General features: G+C 44.2%; 1 protein-coding gene across 1 annotated transcript in view; it reads right to left on the bottom strand.

Annotated features, from left to right (window-relative positions):
• LOC144501787 (uncharacterized) overlaps nucleotides 1–19,276 on the bottom strand; it is a 29,120-nt gene that overhangs the window by 6,883 nt on the left and 2,961 nt on the right. Inside the window, exons 4-7 of the mRNA XM_078225797.1 lie at nucleotides 16,491–16,574; nucleotides 12,947–13,044; nucleotides 10,905–11,092; nucleotides 10,729–10,812 (exon numbers count right to left, since the gene is read on the bottom strand). Coding sequence (XP_078081923.1) covers nucleotides 10,729–10,812; nucleotides 10,905–11,092; nucleotides 12,947–13,044; nucleotides 16,491–16,574 — 454 coding nt within the window. The remainder of the gene's footprint in view (nucleotides 1–10,728; nucleotides 10,813–10,904; nucleotides 11,093–12,946; nucleotides 13,045–16,490; nucleotides 16,575–19,276) is intronic.

The raw sequence follows: 19,276 nt of genomic DNA, 5'->3' as shown, positions 1-19,276 counted from the left end.
TTACTGCCCATCCCTAGTCGCCCTCAGAGGGCATTTGAGAGTCAACCACATTGCTGTGGCTCTGTAGTCACATGTAGGCCAGACCAGGTAAGGACGGCAGATTTCCTTCCCTAAAGGACATTAGCGAACCAGATGGGTTTTTCCAACAATGGCTTCATGGTCAGCAGTAGATTCTTAATTCCATATTTTTTTTATTGAATTCGAACTTCACCACCCGCCATGGTGGGATTCGAACCCGGGTCCCTAGAACACTAGCCGAGTTTCTGGATTAATGGTCAAGTGATAATACCACAGGAGCTTGCTACGTGTAAATTGGCTGCCGTGTTTTCTACATTTCAACAGGGACTACATTTCAGAAATACGTCATTGCTTGTAAAGGTCTTTGGAAAGTTCTGAGGTCACGAACAATGCTAGAAAAATGGAAGTGTTGTTTTCTTTCTTTATTTCTGTTAGAATAGACTCAGATTCCTGGCTGATATTCAGGGCGAGTTTGCATGTGAATCGCATCAGATGGCAGCTTTGAACAGCTGTCTGGATTTGGGAAGAATGCCTTCACAGTGTGAAACAGTCCATTGTGAATGTTATTTTTGGAGAACCTTACTCTGTAATGCATCGATAATTCATTTTTCTTTGACAGAACTACTTTGCCCACATTGGTTTGAGATATACGGAAGAGTTTTCTACTTCTGGAATTAATTAAACTCAGACCTCAAAATCTGGGTCACAAGAAAAATCCTATGATGCAAATAAAATTAAATTTCATTAACAAGATTATTAGGGGATGGTGCATTTCACTAATATGAACAAAAGTACTTGTTCCAAATGTTTTCTCACTGTTTGCTCCTCTCTGTCCAGTTTACTGTGTCCTTTCTCTACCCACTACCTGCTGCTTCTCATTGGTCTCCCTTCATCCTTGCCTCACTCAGCACCCCCTCGAGATCATTTCGTATTTTACACAAAGAATTCTAATCTCATATCCCAAGCAAATAATCTTATCCTGATGGGTCTGAGCACGTGGCAGCAAACTGCAAATTAATCCACACAAATATTGCAATCCGAAGCTAAAAGTAATGTTTATTTATTAGTGTCACAAGTAAGGCTTACATTAACACTACAATGAAGTGACTGTGAAATTCCCCTAGTCGCCACACTCCGGCACCTGTTCGGGTCAATGCACTAACCAGCACGTCTTTCAGACTGTGGGAGGAAACCCACGCAGACATTGGGAGAACATGCAAACTCCACACAGAGAGTCACCCAAGGCCGGAATCGAACCTGGCGCTGTGAGGCAGCAGTGCTAACCACTATGCCACCGTGCCGCTGATGTGACTGGTGAAGCAGATACTCATGATCCCAGGTTTGGTGATCAGATAGCTTCCACAGTGTAAGGAATGCCCTGCTCAGCTGACTGGGCCATACCTGAACCAGTGACGGGCCTGGGTCAACACTGGGCTTCCTCAGGGCAGTGAGGTCCCTCGTCATGATGAGTACAAGCTTTATTGCTAAATCAGCATATTACAGCATAGAAGGAAGCCATGTGTGTTAGGCAGAGGAAACCAAGGCAGATAGATGGAGTTAAGATGCAGAGCAACCATAATCCAACTGAAAGGCACTGCAGGCTATTTGGGTTATTCCAGCTCCTGCATTCCATTCGGTCCATCGTGCCTGTGCTGGCTCTTTGAAAGAGTTAGCATGCTAGTACTTTCTCTTGCCCATAACCTTGTAAAATTCTCCCCTTTGAGAAATAATCCAAGTCACCTTCTGTGCGATATTCAATCTGCTTCCGCCACCCTTTCCAGGGTGCATTCCAGATTGTAATTATTCAGTGTGTTAAAATATTCTGATCTCACCTTTAATGCTTTGTAAGCAATGAATGTTAACCTTAAAGCAAGTGTTTAGATGGATTTCACTCAGTCTATTGGAGAGAGAACTGCGTTAACTTAACACTGTCTGGTCAGTTGCATTAACGATTACCTTAATAACAGATATAAAGTGACCAATCCACAGTGGAAATGTCCTAATAATATTGGTCCTGGCAATGAAATCGAGGGAAGGAACAGGCAGGGTCCCAGAGGAGGTGTTGGCAGTAAAACGCTGACTGTTGGGCGGTGGGGTATTGGTGGTCAATTCAAGGTGTGGCCTTCATAACAGCTCCATAAGACCGCACTTGAGAGTCGCATACACATAGGCATCTTACAACAGGAGGACCCCATTCAGTCCCATGAGTTTGCTCAGCCATACATTTAGATCACAGCTAATCTGTGTCTTAACTCCATTCACCCACAGTGATACTGTAACCCTATATTCCCTCAGGCACTTGCAAAGGGCAAGTCAAATAGTATGTCAGCAAGCGTTGCATCAACAATGGCTGCTTATTGGAGAGCGTTGCAATGCACCAATGTGCTAATGATGTCATTTATATAGAACCATTGAAAAGAACATGCCAGACCTTACAAGCCACAGAGTTCCCCTTCATTTTGGTGAACCTTATGCTCCAATAGACAGAATTGTGACTCAGTCAGTCCTGATTCCTTTAACTTAGCAAAACAAAAACACATTGATCAATCTGCATTTAAAACTCATCAGTGAGGTCAGTGCAGGAGGCACTCCAGAATGGAGCGCGGGGAATGACTGTCACACCAGGTTCATCACTCCTCCCAGGGTTCATTGGTCACCAGACCCCACACCCCCTCTCTGCCATCCTCCACTACCCTGGTGGCTCATAGTTCCAAAGAACAAAGAACAACAAAGAAAATTACTGCACAGGAACAGGCCCTTCGGCCCTCCAAGCCTGCACCGACCATGCTGCCCAATTGAACTAAAATGCCCTACCCTTCCAGGGACAATATCCCTCCATTACCATCCTGTTCATGTATTTGTCCAGACGCCCCTTAAAAGTCACTATCGTATCTGCTTCCACTACCTCCCCTGGCGATGAGTTCCAAGCACCCACCATCCTGTAAAAAAAAACTTGCCTCATACATCTCCTTTAAACCTTGCCCCTTAAACCTATGCCCCCTAGTAATTGACTCTTCCACCCTGGGAAAAAGCTTCTGACTATCCACTCTGTCCATGCCTCTCATAATCTTATAGACTTCTATCAGGTTGCCCCTCAACCTCTGTCGTTCCAGTGAGAACAAACCAAGTTTCTCCAACCTCTCCTCATAGCTAATGCCCTCCATGCCAGGCAACATCCTGGCAAATCTTTTCTGTCCCCTCTCCAAAGCCTTCACATCCTTCTGGTAGTGTGGCGACCGGTAGAGGCGGCTGAGCAACTTCACTGGTGCATTCTGGGAGAAGTTGGCCCAGCAACATCTATTAAGAAGTGGGAAGCAGAAGATCTGGTGTCAAGGAGCGGTCACAGCCAAGGTGCAGGCAGATAGATGGGTGACCGCGAGAAGGAGCAGGCAGTCAGTGCAGGAATCTCCTGTGGTCATCCCCCTCTCTAACAAGTATACCGTTTTGGATACTGTTGGGGAGGATGGGCTATCAGGGGATAACAACAATAGCAGCCAGAGCAGTGGCACCGCAGCTGGCTCTGTTGTTAAGCAGGGAGGGACAAAGAGCACTACAGCAATAGTCATAGGGGACTCTAATAGTTAGGGGTGCAGATAGGCACTTCTGTGGGTGCAAAAGAGACTCCAGGATGGTATGTTGCCTCCCTGGTGCCAAGGTCCAGGATGTCTCTGAACGGGCAGAAAGCATTCTGAAGGGAGAGGGTGAAAAGCCAGAGGTCGTGGTACATACTGGTACTAACGACATAGACAGGAAGGGTGATGAGGTCCTGCAGCAGCAGTTGAGAGAGTTAGGTAGAAAGTTAAAAAGCAGGACCTCTAGGATTGTTATCTCATGATTACTCCCTGTGCCACGTGCCAGTGAGACTCGAAATAGAAAGATAGTACAGCTCAACATGTGCTAAACAGCTGGTGTAGGAGGGAGGGTTTCAGATATCTAGACCATTGGGATCTCTTCCGGGGCAGATGGGACCTGTACAAGGAGGAAGGGTTGCATATAAATATTCTGGCCGGGAGGTTTGCTAGTGTCACACGGGAGGATTTAAACTAGTTTGGCAGGGGGGTGGGAACCAAAGCAAAGGTGAATTAGCTAAAGGGGAACCAGAGAGTAGGACCAGTAAGACTCAGAGGAAGAGCAGGCAGGGTGGCGTTGCTAATCAAAGAGGATCTGGTGGACTGAAGTGTATTTGTTTCAATGCGGGAAGTGTAATTAGTACTTGGAACAATGATGTTGTTGTTACTACAGAGAAGGGAAGGACAGGATTGGCAGCTTAACGTTCCAAGATACAGATGTTTCAGGCAGGTTGGGGGTGGGGGGGGGGGATGTAAAATGGGTGGAGGAATTGCACTACTTGCTAAGGAGAATATCACAGCTGTACTCCGGGAGGACACGTCGGGTGGCTCATACAGCGAGGCAATATGGGTAGAGCTCAGGAATAGGAAAGGTGTAGTCATGATGTTGGAGGTTTACTATAGGCCACCCAACTGCCAGCGGGAGATTGAGGAACAGATGTGTAGGCAGATTTTGGCAAGGTGTAAAAATAACAGGGTTGTTGTGGTGGGAGATTTTAACTTCCCCTATATTGACTGGGACTCACTTAGTGCTAGGGGCGTGGATGGGGCAGAGTTTGTAAGGAGCATCCAGGAGGGCTTCCTGAAACAGGATGTAGATGATCCAACTAGGGGAGGGGCCGTAGTGGACCTGGTATTGGGGAATGAGTCCGGCCAGGTGGTCGATGTTTCAGTTGGGGAGCAGTTCGGGAACAGTGACCACAATTCAGTAAGCTTTAAGGTACTGATGGATAAAGATAAGTGTTGTCCTCAAGTTAAGGTGCTAAATTGGGAAGGCTAATTACAACAATATTAGGCAGGAACTGAAGAATGCAGATTGCGGGCAGATGTTTTAGGGCATGTGGGAGGCTTTCAAGTGCAAGTTGATCGGGATTCATAGAACATAGAACATAGAACATTACAGCGCAGAACAGGCCCTTCGGCCCACGATGTTGCACCGACCAGTTAAAAAAAAAAACTGTGACCCTCCAACCTAAACCAATTTCTTTTCATCCATGAACCTATCTACGGATCTCTTAAACGCCCCCAAACTAGGCGCATTTACTACTGATGCTGGCAGGGCATTCCAATCCCTCACCACCCTCTGGGTAAAGAACCTACCCCTGACATCGGTTCTATAACTACCCCCCCTCAATTTAAAGCCATGCCCCCTCGTGCTGGATTTCTCCATCAGAGGAAAAAGGCTATCACTATCCACCCTATCTAAACCTCTAATCATCTTATATGTTTCAATAAGATCCCCTCTTAGCCGCCGCCTTTCCAGCGAAAACAATCCCAAATCCCTCAGCCTCTCCTCATAGGATCTCCCCTCCATACCAGGCAACATCCTGGTAAACCTCCTCTGCACCCTCTCCAAAGCCTCCACATCCTTCCTGTAATGTGGGGACCAGAACTGCACACAGTACTCCAAGTGCGGCCGCACCAGAGTTGTGTACAGTTGCAACATAACGCTACGACTCCTAAATTCAATCCCCCTACCAATAAACGCCAAGACACCATATGCCTTCTTAACAACCTTATCTACTTGATTCCCAACTTTCAGGGATCTATGCACACATACACCTAGATCCCTCTGCTCCTCCACACTATTCAAAGTCCTCCCGTTAGCCCTATACTCAACACATCTGTTATTCCTACCAAAGTGAATTACCTCACACTTCTCCGCATTAAACTCCATCCGCCACCTCTCGGCCCAACTTTGCAACCTGTCTAAGTCTTCCTGCAAACTACGACACCCTTCCTCACTGTCTACCACACCACCGACTTTGGTGTCATCAGCAAATTTGCTAATCCACCCAACTATACCCTCATCCAGATCATTAATAAATATTACAAACAGCAGTGGCCCCAAAACAGATCCCTGAGGTACACCACTTGTAACCGCACTCCATGATGAATATTTACTATCAACCACCACCCTCTGTTTCCTATCCGCTAGCCAATTCCTGATCCAATTTCCTAGATCACCCCCAATCCCATACATCTGCATTTTCTGCAGAAGCCTACCATGGTGAACCTTATCAAACGCCTTACTAAAATCCATATATACCACGTCCACTGCCTTGCCCCCATCCACCTCCTTGGTCACTTTCTCAAAAAACTCAATAAGGTTAGTAAGGCACGACCTACCTGCCACAAAACCATGCTGACTATCACCTATCAATTCATTACTCTCCAAATAACTATAAATCCTATCCCTTATAATTTTTTCCAACATCTTGCCGACAACAGAAGTGAGACTCACCGGTCTATAATTCCCGGGGAAGTCTCTGTTCCCCTTCTTAAACAATGGGACAACATTCGCTAACCTCCAATCTTCTGGTACTATACCAGAGGCCAACGACGACCTGAAGATCAGAGCCAGAGGCTCTGCAATCACTTCTCTTGCCTCCCAGAGAATCCTTGGATAAATCCCATCCGGACCAGGGGATTTATCTATTTTCAGACCCTCCAGAATATCCTGCACATCCTCCTTATCAACTGTAATACTGTCTATTCTACTCCCTTGCAACCCAGTGTCCTCCTCAGCTATATTCATGTCCCCTTGCGTGAACACCGAAGAGAAATATTGGTTCAATGCTTCACCAATCTCCTCCGGTTCCACACATAACTTCCCTCTGCCATCTATAACTGGCCCTAAACTTGCCCTAACCAACCTTCTGTTCTTGACATACCTATAGAACGCCTTAGGATTCTCTTTAACCCTATCCGCCAAAGTCTTCTCATGTCCCCTTTTAGCCCTTCTAAGCTCGCTCTTCAACTCCCTCTTAGCCAATCTAAAGCTTTCTAGTGCACTACCCGAGTGCTCACGTCTCATCCGAACATAAGCCTCCTTTTTCTTTTTAACCAACAAAGAAACTTTTTTGGTGCACCACGGTTCCCTAGCCCTACCAATTCCTCCTTGCCTGACAGGGACATACCTATCACAGACTCGCAGTAGCTGCTCCTTGAAAAAACTCCACATGTCGGACGTTCCCAGTCCCTGTAATCTCCTAGTCCAACCTATGTTTCCTAATTCTCTCCTAATAACCTCATAATTACCCTTCCCCCAGCTAAAACCACTGGCCCGAGGTTCATGCCTATCCCTTTCCATCACTAAGGTGAACGTAACCGAATTGTGGTCACTATCACCAAAATGCACACCAACTCCCAAGTCTAGCACCTGGTCTGGCTCATTTCCCAGCACCAGATCCAATATAGCCTCACCTCTAGTTGGCCTGTCTACATACTGAGTCAAAAAACCTTCCTGCACGCTTTGAACAAAAACTGACCCCTCTAACAAGCTAGAGCTATAACAATTCCAGTCAATATTAGTCAAGTTAAAATCCCCCATAACAATTGCCCTATTACTTTCACTCCTAAGCAGGATTGACTCCGCAATCCTTTCCTCAACCTCTCTAGAACTTTTAGGAGGTCTATAAAAGACTCCCAACAGGGTGACCTCTCCTCTCCTATTTCTAATCTCCGCCCATACTACCTCAACAGATAAGTCCTCATCAAACCTCCTCTCTGACACTGTGATACAATCTCTGACCAATAATGCTACCCCTCCCCCTCTTCTACCTCCTTCCCTACTTCGACAAAAACATTTGAACCCCGGGACCTGCAGCATCCATTCCTGCCCTTGCTCTATCCATGTCTCTGAAATAGCCACAACATCGAAGTCCCAGGTACTGATCCACGCTGCAAGTTCACCCACTTTATTGCGAATACTCCTGGCATTGAAGTATACACATTTCAAACCCTGCTCCACCCCACCTCTGCAATGCCGTGCATTGCAGTCCCCATCCATGCATCCCTCACTTTCAGCCCCACTACTCAGGATCCCTCCCCCCCCCCGAATCAGTTTAAACCTCCCTGCATGGCCTTAGCAAATTTACCCCCCAGGATATTGGTCCCCTTCTGATTAAGGTGTAGACCATCCTTCTCATAGAGGTCACACCTTCCCCAGTACGAGCCCCAATTGCTTAAGTACCTGAACCCCTCCCTCCTGCACCATCCCCTCAGCCATGAATTCAAACCTTCCCTCTCCCTATTCCTCTCTAAACTATCCCGTGGTACAGGCAAGAGTCCAGAGATAACCACTCTGTCAGTCTTGGCCTTTAGTTTCCACCCCAACTCCATAAATCCCTGCCTAATATCCCCTTCCCCTATCCTCCCTATGTCGTGTGTCCCCACATGTACAATAACTTGTGGTTTATCTCCCTCCCCCCTAAGAGTCCTGAATACCCTGTCAGACACATCCCGGACCCCAGCCCCTGGTAGGCAACACACCAACCCTGAGTCCCTACCTTTAGTTCCGACCCTCCTATCTGTCCCCTTAATTGTGGAGTCCCCAATCACAAGGCCCAGTCTTTTACAGCCCCTAACCACCTGAGCTTTCTCACTCGGCTCACCCCCAGAGATCTGCTCTCTATGCTCAGTTGATTCCTCCTCAACTGTAGCCTCCAGCACCGAAAACCTATTATGGAGGGGAACCGCCCCAGGGGATTGTCTTCCCGATTGCTTCAGGACCAGTACATTCCTGTAAGGATGAAGGATAAGTATGGCAAGTTTCAGGAACCTTGGATAACGAGAGATATTGTGAGCCCAGTCAAAGAGAAAAAGGAAGCATCGTGTGTTCCCAGCCAGGAGGCTGGGAACACACGAAGCAAGTGTGGAATAGTAGAAAGAAACTTAAGCAAGGAGTAAGGAGGGCTAAGGTGTCATGATTAAGGGACTAAGGACAATCCCAAGGCTTTTTATACATTTATAAAGAGCAAGAGGCTAGCCAGGTAAAAGGTTGGCCCACTCAAGGACAGGGGAGGGAATCTATGTGTGGAGCCAGAGGAAATGGGCGAGGTATTAAATGAGTACTTTGCGTCAGTATTCACCAAAGAGAAGGACTTTGTGGATGATGAGTCTGGGAAAGGGTGCGTAGATAGTTTGAGTTATGTTGAGATCAAAAAGGAGCAGGTATTGGGGTTCTTGAGAAACATTAAGGTAGACAAGTCCCCAGAACTGATGGGATATACCCCAGAATACTGAGAGAGGCAAGGGAGGAAATTGCTGGGGCCTTGAGAGAAATCCTTGTATCCTCACTGGCTACAGGAGAGGTCCCAGAGGATTGGAGAATAGCCAATGTTGTTCAAGAATAATCTAGGTAATTATAGGCCACTGAGCCTTAGATCAGTGGTAGGGAAATTATTGGAGAGGATTCTTTGAGACAGGATTTACTCCCACTTGGAAATAAGTGGACGCATTAGCGAAAGGCAACATGGTTTTGTGAAAGGGAGGTCATGCGTCACTAACTTGATTGGGTTTTTCGAGGAAGTGACAAAGATGATTGATGAGGGTAGAGCTGTGGATGTTGTCTACATGGACTTCAGTAAGTCCTTTGACAAGGTCCCTCATGACAGACTGGTGCAGAAGGTGAAGCTGCATGGGATCAGAGGTGAGCTGGCAAGGTGGATACAAAACTGGCTCGGTCATAGAAGATAGAGGGTAGCAGCGGAAGGGTGCGTTTCTGAATGGAGGGCTGTGACAAGTGGCGTTTTTCAGGGGTCAGTGTTGGGACCTTTGCCGTTTGTAATATATAAATGATTTGGAGGAAAATGTAACTGGTTTGATTAGTAAGCTTGTAGATGACACAAAGGTTGATGGATTTGCGGATAGCGATGAGGACCATCAGAGGATACAGCAGGATATAGATCGGTTGGAGACTTGGGCAGAGAGATGGCAGATGGAGCTTAATCCGGACAAATGTGAGATAATGCATTTTGGAAGGTCTAATACAGATAGAAAATATACAGTAAATGGCAGAACTCTTAAGAGTATTGATAGGCAGAGGGATCCGGGTGTACAGGTACACAGGTCACAAAGTGGCAACACAGGTGGAGAAGATAGAGAAGGTATAAGGCATGCTTGTCTTCATTGGCCGGGGCATTGTGTTTAAAAATTGGCAAGTCATGTTGCAGCTTTATAGAACCTTAGTTAGGCCGCACTTGGAATATCCCTTCACATTTATTGCACTCTTTGGATGCCCACATGAGCAGAGTGAAAAATGGCCATATTCCCGAGGGGAAAGAGTGACTGAGGGATTTAAAGCATCATGTATCGAACTGTTGCAACCTGTGGTAAAAGACAAAAGGTAGTTTTTGCAAGCAGGCTTGTGGATGTGGAGCTGGTTCAAGCTGCAGCCTAGAGAACAATGGAGAGGTACTTACTGAGAGATTGCTGAAGTTGCAAAACCTGTTCAGCAACAGAGAGAGTATAAAAGGAGGGACACAAGGAAACCTTCTTTGTTACGGCTGTATGGCTGGACTGAACATCACATGCCTTTGAAATAAAAGTTCATAACCAAAAGCTTGTGCCTCATCACTGACTCTCCAAAGAACCAGGATTTGATGCTAGATCTAACAGTTTGAAGCCAGAATCCAACAGAATGGGGAGGAGGAAGTGGGAGAGGACATCGCTGTCTTATTGATGCTCTAGAACTGGTTCAAAGAATTGGTCGATGTCTGGATTACCTTTCTCAAAGCCCAATGGGACCAGGCAAAATAAATAAAATTAAACAAGTTTATACTCGAGAAATAGCAATACATTGATTTAATTAAATAAACACACACTGTATAGACGATATTCCAGAAATTCACATTATTACCTTTAAATAGGGTTTCATTATCCACATCCTCTTCTCCTGTGCTGGATGATGTTACACTACTGGAGCTCACATAATAAGGTTCAACTGCAATTAGACATCAGAACATAGTTAATGCAGCACTGAGCAAATCAGCCCCACCGATAAAAATACCCCACCAGTAAAATTCTGTTACTGACCTGAAACGTTTAAATACTTAAACGAAGCCTCGCGAGATGCAACAGAAGATTTGGGGAGACGTGCAGTGTCTGAGGTGAAGTCCTGGCCCTCTGTATCCGAGGATCTGAACAACCTTGAGGAATTTTCCCGCTTGGTCGTGTCCTGGCAAAGCGATGCTGCTCTTTCAATCAGACAGGGAATGTCGTGCCTGGGAAAGGAATTCTGAATTACAAAACGAAGGCATTTTCAGAGGTGATTGATTCACCAGGAAATCTTCCCACTAGAGGGAAAATGTCGGACAACCCAACTCTGCGCAACTCGCACTGAGCGCCTCACTGCTCACGCCCACACAGCCTGTCTCATTCACTCCGACAATCATTTGACGGCACACAGACACTCACATACAGGTTCTTTGAAATACACATTCTTATACTCCAACTCTTTCTAGAATTCTCTTGCTCTCAAACATAACCTGTGTGGTTTTATAACATACAAGTTCCTTTCCATTACTGTTGCACTTTCATACAAACACCCTATCAAACATAAGTTTCTTTCACACTCTACAAACTCTCTGCACCAATCTCTAAGACTCTCAAACATTTCCTGATCCACTGAGGATAAATGGATGAAGAAAAGTGCAGACTGAGAGAGTTACATGTAAGCTGGCTCCCATACCTTCCCTTTTGCAAACACTTTATTCCTGCTCCGTAAATTCTGATGTCATTGGACTTTCAATCTGGGATATCAAGATATAAATAATAGAATGTGCAGTGTTCCTACTCTCATGTGCTTCGGATGGGAACATTTCCAATTCAAACAAATGATTTTCAATCACAGAAACCCTACAGTGCAGAAGGAGGCCATTCGGCCCATCGAGTCTGCACCGACCACAATCCCACCCAGGCCCTACCCCCACATATTTACCCGCTAATCTACGCATCTCAGGACTCTAAGGGGCAATTTTTTTTTTAACCTGGCCAATCAACCTAACCCGCACATCTTTGGACTGTGGGAGGAAACCGGAGCACTCGGAGGAAACCCACGCAGACACGAGGAGAATGTGCAAACTCCACACAGACAGTGACCCGAGCTGGGAATCGAACCCGGGACCCTGGAGCTGTGAAGCAGCAGTGCTAACCACTGTGCTACCGTGTCTTACCGTATCTTAGATGTATTTTGTCAACGTTCCAGTTCCTTATGCTAGTTATCCTTTAGGAACTATCAGTGGTTCCTCTGGTTCCAGCACAGCTTGCAACTCTTATTTTAAACTTCCCCCAAATGGTTGTGTCGCGATCTGGAGGATTATTCCAAGAATTCAACATTCAAATTAATTTTGAATTCACTCTGACTCAGTGAGCAGGGATTATTTCCTCCGCCAGTGCATCGGTAAGCCGAGCTCACCGATTTAAAACAATCAGCAAAAGAACTAGAGGAGGAATGAAGAAACATTTCTCTGAATTGAGGTAATTGGTAAAAGAAACAGAGGAGAGTGGAGGAAAATAAATGTTTTACACAGCTAGTTGTAATGATCCGGAACACGCTATCTGAAAGTGTGATGGCAATCGGACATGTACTTGAAGGCGGCTGATCTTCAGGATTGCAGGGAAAAAGATACATTCTGGAGCTAAATTGGACAGATCTTTTAAAGATCAGCACAGGCAATGATATGGCTTCATTCTGTGGGCGGCGCGTGTGGCACAGTGGTTAGCACTGCTGCCTCACAGCGCCAGGGACCCGGGTTCGATTCCTGACTTGGGTCACTGTCTGTGTGGAGTTTGCGCATTCTCCCCGTGTCTGCGTGGGTTTCCTCCAGGAGCTCCGGTTTCCTCCCACATTCTGAAAGACGTGCTGGTTAGGTGCATTGACCCGAACAGGCGCCGGAGTGTGGCAACTAGGGGAATTTCACAGTAACTTCATTGCAGTGTTAATGTAAGCCTTACTTGTGACTAATAAATAAACTTGTTGTAAGAGTCTATGATTCTATAACTCACGAAAGTCTTACTTATTCTGAAGTCATGTTCTGGACAGCAGGAGAACTGTGCCTGCTACTGGCAAGGCTCACCATGTACAGGAGGAGTTCTTCTTCCCAGGTCCTGGAAGCTGCATGGCTTTCCACAGAAACTCCATCCACACGGTGCGCAGGTCCGAACTTTCTGCAGCCTGATACACAAAACAAGGAGACTGACGTGAACAAGATGCAGAAGAAATGTTCCCAATCCATGAAATGAAGCAGAGGAATTGAGAGTGGGGATTGAGCAGTGAAAATCTGGAATACGTCTGTATTTACAGCATAGAAACAGTCCATTTGGCTGAATAGGTCGATGCCAGTGTTTATGCTCCACTCGAGCCTCCTCCCACCTGTGAAGAAAATATTATTTTAATATTTTGGGGGTCTGTGTTGTTCTATGAAGCCGGCTTATGCGGGCTGTGTACATGTACGTGCGTGCACGTGAGAGAATAATTTAATTAAACTGAAGGCAGTTGGGCTGCAAGGTTTAGAACGTCAAAGGGTCTGGCTGTGAAAGGCAGGCATTTGAAGTGAATAGGGCCAAGTTGGATGATTCATAGGTAAATATGACGCGGGTAGAAATTTGCATTAGGAGATAAAGCAGATTTTGCATTCAGTTGTTAAATTTCAAAGGGAAGTAAATAACTGGGATAAGACAAATTTATTAAATTTTAGAAATCTAAAGTCAAAAGTGGTGGCCAGAAGAACATGAAAGATAAAAGGTAAATTTCAAAGAAGGATAAAGACAAGGATAGGAAGGATAAACGCCAAACTCCAAAGATGTGCGGGTTAGGTGGATTGGACTGGACATGCTACATTGACCATTCGTGTCAGGGGAATTAGCAGGGTAAATACATGGGGTCATGGGGCTAGGGCCTGGATGGGATTGTTGTTGGTGCAGGCTTGATGGGCTGAATGGCCTCCTTCTGCGCTGTAGGGATTCTATGACAATGGAAAAAGATGAGAGAGAGAAAACATATTTAAAACGAGGTTGGGAGCTGTGGCCACGTAAGACCTCCTGAAGTCGGCTGTGTGCTGGGAGAGAGCTGAGAGAAGAAACAAGGTGAAGCAGAATTCAGACAACCCAGAAAAGTGTCTATGTGTTTTTTTCTCCAGAGAACAGAGTTTTGTTTAAAATCTGGAATTTCCACAGCTGAGTGGGAGAGAATGAGAGAAGTCCTGTGGCATCTTGACCCTACAGCAGTGGTGAAATGTGCATTGTGATAATAATCCTGGAATTTTTATAAATTGAATTGATTCAAAAGGACTGTTGCCTAAATAGGTATTTATTTGTGAACATAACCAATGTTATGATCCAACCCAGGTGAGGTTCCCCAAACTTGTTGATCCAGGTGAGACCCCTCAATTTGTCAGCGTCTTTCTGGGATACCCTCAAACTAATATCATGCGCGTGAGTGTGCGCGAGTGTTCAACATGGACCTTAACAACATCTTACTTAAAGTTTAATATTCCCGGATGTAATTTAGTGTTTTCTCCATTATTATGAGATCAAGTAGGAATGTTCTGTAAGACTAATTTTAACCGTGTAAATGTAATCTTGTGTTTTTTAAGTTTTCTTTTCTTTTGTTAATAAATGTTTTAATTTGATATTTAAAATCTCCAGAAGTGTTACTGGAACTTGTAGCACCTGACATCAGTAGATGTATCTTCTTGTTGTAAAATACAAATAGAAAATAGTTGTGATAACTTGCCAAGTTGCCCTTTGGGATTTGGTTTGCATGGCACTTACCACCTGCCCGAACATAATACCACCCGTCAGTATTTCCACATCAACATATGCTTCTTTTCCTTTCTCCTTCATGTGCTTATCTAGCCTCCTTTAAATCTACCTGTTCACCTCACATACTCCCTGTGGTAGTGACTTCCACATTCTCATCACGCTCTGGCTCAAGTTTCTCCTGAATTCCCTCTTGGATTTTTTAATAATCACCTGATATTCATGACCTCTAATTGTGATCTCTCCACAAGTGAAAGCTATTCACTATATCCAATCTATCAGATTCATTCAGAATCGTAAAGATCTCCACCATGTCACCCTCAGTTACCACTTTCATGGAAAGAGCCCCAGTATGTTAAACATTTCCTGATAGTTATAATCAGTTAGAGTCATAGAGGTTTACAGCATGGAAACAGGCCCTTCGGCCCAACTTGTCCATGCCACCCTTTTTTTTTTTAAGAACCCCTAAGCTAATCCCAATTGCCTGCATTTGGCCCATATCCCTCTATACCCATCGTACCCACGTAACTATCTAAATGTTTTTGAAAAGATAAAATTGTACCTGCCTCTACTACTACCTCTGGCAGCTTGTTCCACACACTCACCACCCTCTGTGAAAAAATTGCCCCTCTGGACGCTTTTGTATCTCTCCCACCTCACCTTAAACCTATGCCCTCTAGTTTTAGACACCCCTACCTTTGGGAAAAGATATTGACTATCTACTTGGTCTATGCCCCTCATTATTTTATAGACCTCTATAAGATCACCCCTCAGCCTCCTACGCTCCAGAGAGAAAAGTCCCAGTCTATCCAGCCTCTCCTTAAAACTCAATCCATCAAGTCCCGGTAGCATCCTAGTAAATCTTTTCTGCACTCTTTCTAGTTTAATAATATCCTTTCTATAATAGGATGACCAGAATTGCGCACAGTATTCCAAGTGTGGCCTCACCAATGTCTTGTACAACTTCAACAAGACGTCCCAACTCCTGTATTCAATGTTCTGACCGATGAAACCAAGCGTGCCGAATGCCTTCTTCACCACTCTGCCCACCTGTGACTCCACTTTCAAGGAGCTATGAACATGTACCCCTAGATCTCTTTGTTCTGTAACTCTCCCCAACGCCCTACCATTAACTGAGTAAGTCCTGCCCTGGTTCAATCTACCAAAACGCATCACCTCGCATTTGTCTAAATTAAACTCCATCTGCCATTCGTCAGTCCACTGGCCCAGTTGATCAAGATTAGTATGCTGTCCCCTCATTTTAAACTGTTTAAAATGCAAACAGTCAAATTTAGCTAATCTACTAAGTGGCGACTAGAGCCTGAGCCTCGTGGCAAAATCCATCAGTTCCACTAAAGCCATATGGCCAGAAAGTACCATCTTGGATGCCTGGCCTGTACAATGTCTGGGGTATACGAGTACAATTGGCCTCGACACCTCGGAGGAATGAATGGATAAAATCATTTCAATGCTTTGAAAGCTTACAACTAAAGTGTAATTGCAACGTGTGAGGAGCAGAGCTCTTGCATTGACTGGAACAAAGATTATTTGGGATTTCTTTGGCAAATTTAACATCGTTCAGTCTGAGTTACAAGCGAAAATTGTGCAAGCCACATCGTGAAACAGAAAGACAGATGACCACAAAATTCCTCAACTGATTGCATTAATATCCAATTAAACAGGAGAAACAGCCATATATTTTACATTTTAGTTTAATAAAATAAAGGCCACTGAGGCAGTGGGAACCTGTAAACCTTTGTTTAAGCCATTGGCTGTGAAATGTAATCAGAGAGCAGTGCAGTAGATGTATCGCCTTATCCAATCTCCACAAGCATTGCCTGAACATGCGGTCTTACTTACCAGCAATTTCCTTTTCCCACTTTTCATGACTATTTCAAATGGATACTCGCGGTTTGTGGCTTTGATTTCTCTCACTGACTGAACCTGTCATTGGATAAGTTCTGTGATTAGTACGATGGATTAGTACGTAATTATATTTACTTGCAGTTTTTCCCTCCTCCTTCCGAAGGCCTAATTCTTGCTGCAACACAAGCCCATGAGAACTGGCCACCACTTTATGTACAGAGTCCAGCCAATGTGTTTATGCAGCTAGCGTGCATTTGAATACAAACCAATCTCAGATGATCAGAAACAGATGAATTTCATTCCAATTTCCAACTCACTCTCAAGTATCTACTATTCTTTATCGAGGCCATGAGAATGCACTCTCTCCTCGGAGTGCCATTCCAGAGAGTTGAGCACATTACCCATGTTGACACGTGATTACTGAGAGAGCATTGCACTATCTTTCTGAAGTGATATTACACTGGGGCACCAGCTCCTCACTCTGATGGACCTAAAAGATACGATGAATTTTGCAGAGGAGTTGGCGAGATTTCCTAGGTGTCCTGGCCAAGATTTACCGCTCAACCATGAATCATTAGAACAGACGATCCCGTCATTTATTCCATTTGTGGAACCTTTTGCAAAAAATTGGCTGCCGTGTACCTACATTATATAAGTGACTACAATTTTAAAAAAAAGTCATTGCCTAAGAAAGACTCCGGGGTCATGAAAGACACTTCAGAAATGTTAAATTCTTCCTTGTATCTTACCATTTTCTGATTCCAGCTTATATTTTAATTTTAGGAATCTACCACTCTATATATTAACCTTTTGAATCCTTCAATTAGATTTTAGTTTGTAGCTTACTTCCAGGTATCCAGTGTTAATGCAAACTATCCAAACTCCAAATAGATTACAGTCTGTAAATCTCTGTACTATTATACACATACATTTTCTACACATAGGCGATCTGAACTCTTTATAGATTGCAGTTAGTAGTTCAGCCCCAGGTACCTGTTATTCTCTATTTAGACCACCCAAATCTCCAGATTAGATTGTAGCCGAGAACTCACTGCTGTTATTCAATATTTTCAATAAAAATCTCTGAACCCTTAGTTAGATTCCAGCTACTAACTCACTCCAGGGTATGTTAGCTATGAGCCATCTAATGCTCTCAAATAGATTCCAGCCTGCAACTCACTCCTGTACTACATATCACATACAGCACAGAAGGACCCCTTCCAGTCCTTTGTGTCGCTGCTTGAAAGAGTTCAATTCGCCCCCTGTTCATTCTCCATAGCCCTAAAAATATTTTATTTTCAAACAATGAAAGTAATTATTGAATATCGTGATGCTTAAAAGGTGTACCTTTAAGAAGCGTTTTTTCTTTAATCATGATCTCTGCAGTTCTCTGTGTGTCTCATGCTCACAGCCTTAGGTGATGTCATTGTTGGGAGAAACAAAACTGGGCAGATCAGGTGACAAGGATTGTTTTCAGTTTCTGTTCTGAGCTGCAGTTGAGTTTTAGAAGGGACAGCCAGCTAAAAAGAAATGTTTTCCCTCTCTCCTTGCTGTTTTGAAAATTCTGTTGTTTTCCTGAAGGGTGAAATCTGCTGCTCTTGGGGGCTGGACCAGAGTCTCTCTTTTGGGAAGCTATCTCGTTTTCAAAGTGTTCTGAGTCTCAAGAGCATTTGACTGCAGAATTCAACTAACGGCTTCAATCCCACTATCACGTGAGCAGTAGAATCTGCCCTATTGACCCTGTTTAAAGGGTTGTTTATGGAGGTTGGGTTTGATTAGGACAGCTGAAATGTATTCATTAAGGGTTCTACATTGTATTGGTTGTTTTGTTTCTTGTTTGCAATTGATAAAAGTTCTTGCTAATTTTTTTTACTATACATGTTAACTATATTCTTAAATAAACTTTGTTTGATTAAAGCTCCCTAGTGGGTCACTTGAATCATACCTGAAGTGAAACACCTTATCTTCTTCTAGCCAAATTCCAAATGCAAAACTTATGATTCAGATGGGCTCCATTAAACACTTTGGAGTTTCTAACCTGAACCATAACAATATGTTTCCACCACACCTATAGACATTTCATTCCCAATCATCATAACTTGCTGAGTAAACTAAATTCTCATCTTCTCCTTTGCTTTTTTCTCCAAACTGTGTCCTCTGGTTACTGGCGAGCAGTTTCTCTCTATTTATTCTATCAAAGCTCCTCACAATTTTGGACACTTCTATTAGATCTCTGGTTAACTTTCTTGGTTTCAAGGAGAACAATTTCAGCTTCTCCAGTCTCCACCTAACCGAATACCTTATTCCTGATAACATTCTGCTATATCTCTCCTACATTCTCACAAATATCTTGACAACTTTCCTAAAGTGTGGTGCCCAGAATTGGACACAATAGCTGAACTCTAACTGGTGATATATAAAGGGTCAGCATTACTTCTTTGCTTTTGTATTCCATGCCTCTCCTTATAAAGCTTGTATGCATTTTTAAACAGGTTTATCAGCTTGTCCTGCCAACTTCAAGGATGTGTGTATGTTAACCGCCAGATCTCTCTGATCCTACACACCCTTTAAACTGTTACTGCCTCTCATTTTTCCTTCCCATTCAAACCCTTTGAATCCCCTGATTAGATTCCAGATTGTAGCCACTGTAATCTAATAACAATCTCTATAATCTACAATCCTTCTCCCTGCGAAAGGAATAAGACTGCTTAGTGACTCATCGACTAAAATATTCACAGTTCAATTGATCCTAGCAGGGATTTATTTACATTACTGCCAGG

This window comes from Mustelus asterias, chromosome 12 (genome assembly GCF_964213995.1).
Source record: "Mustelus asterias chromosome 12, sMusAst1.hap1.1, whole genome shotgun sequence".
In the NCBI taxonomy this organism is placed as follows: Eukaryota; Metazoa; Chordata; class Chondrichthyes; order Carcharhiniformes; family Triakidae; genus Mustelus; species Mustelus asterias.
Note: the sequence above shows the minus strand (reverse complement) of the source record. Positions and strands in the feature narration are given on the sequence as shown.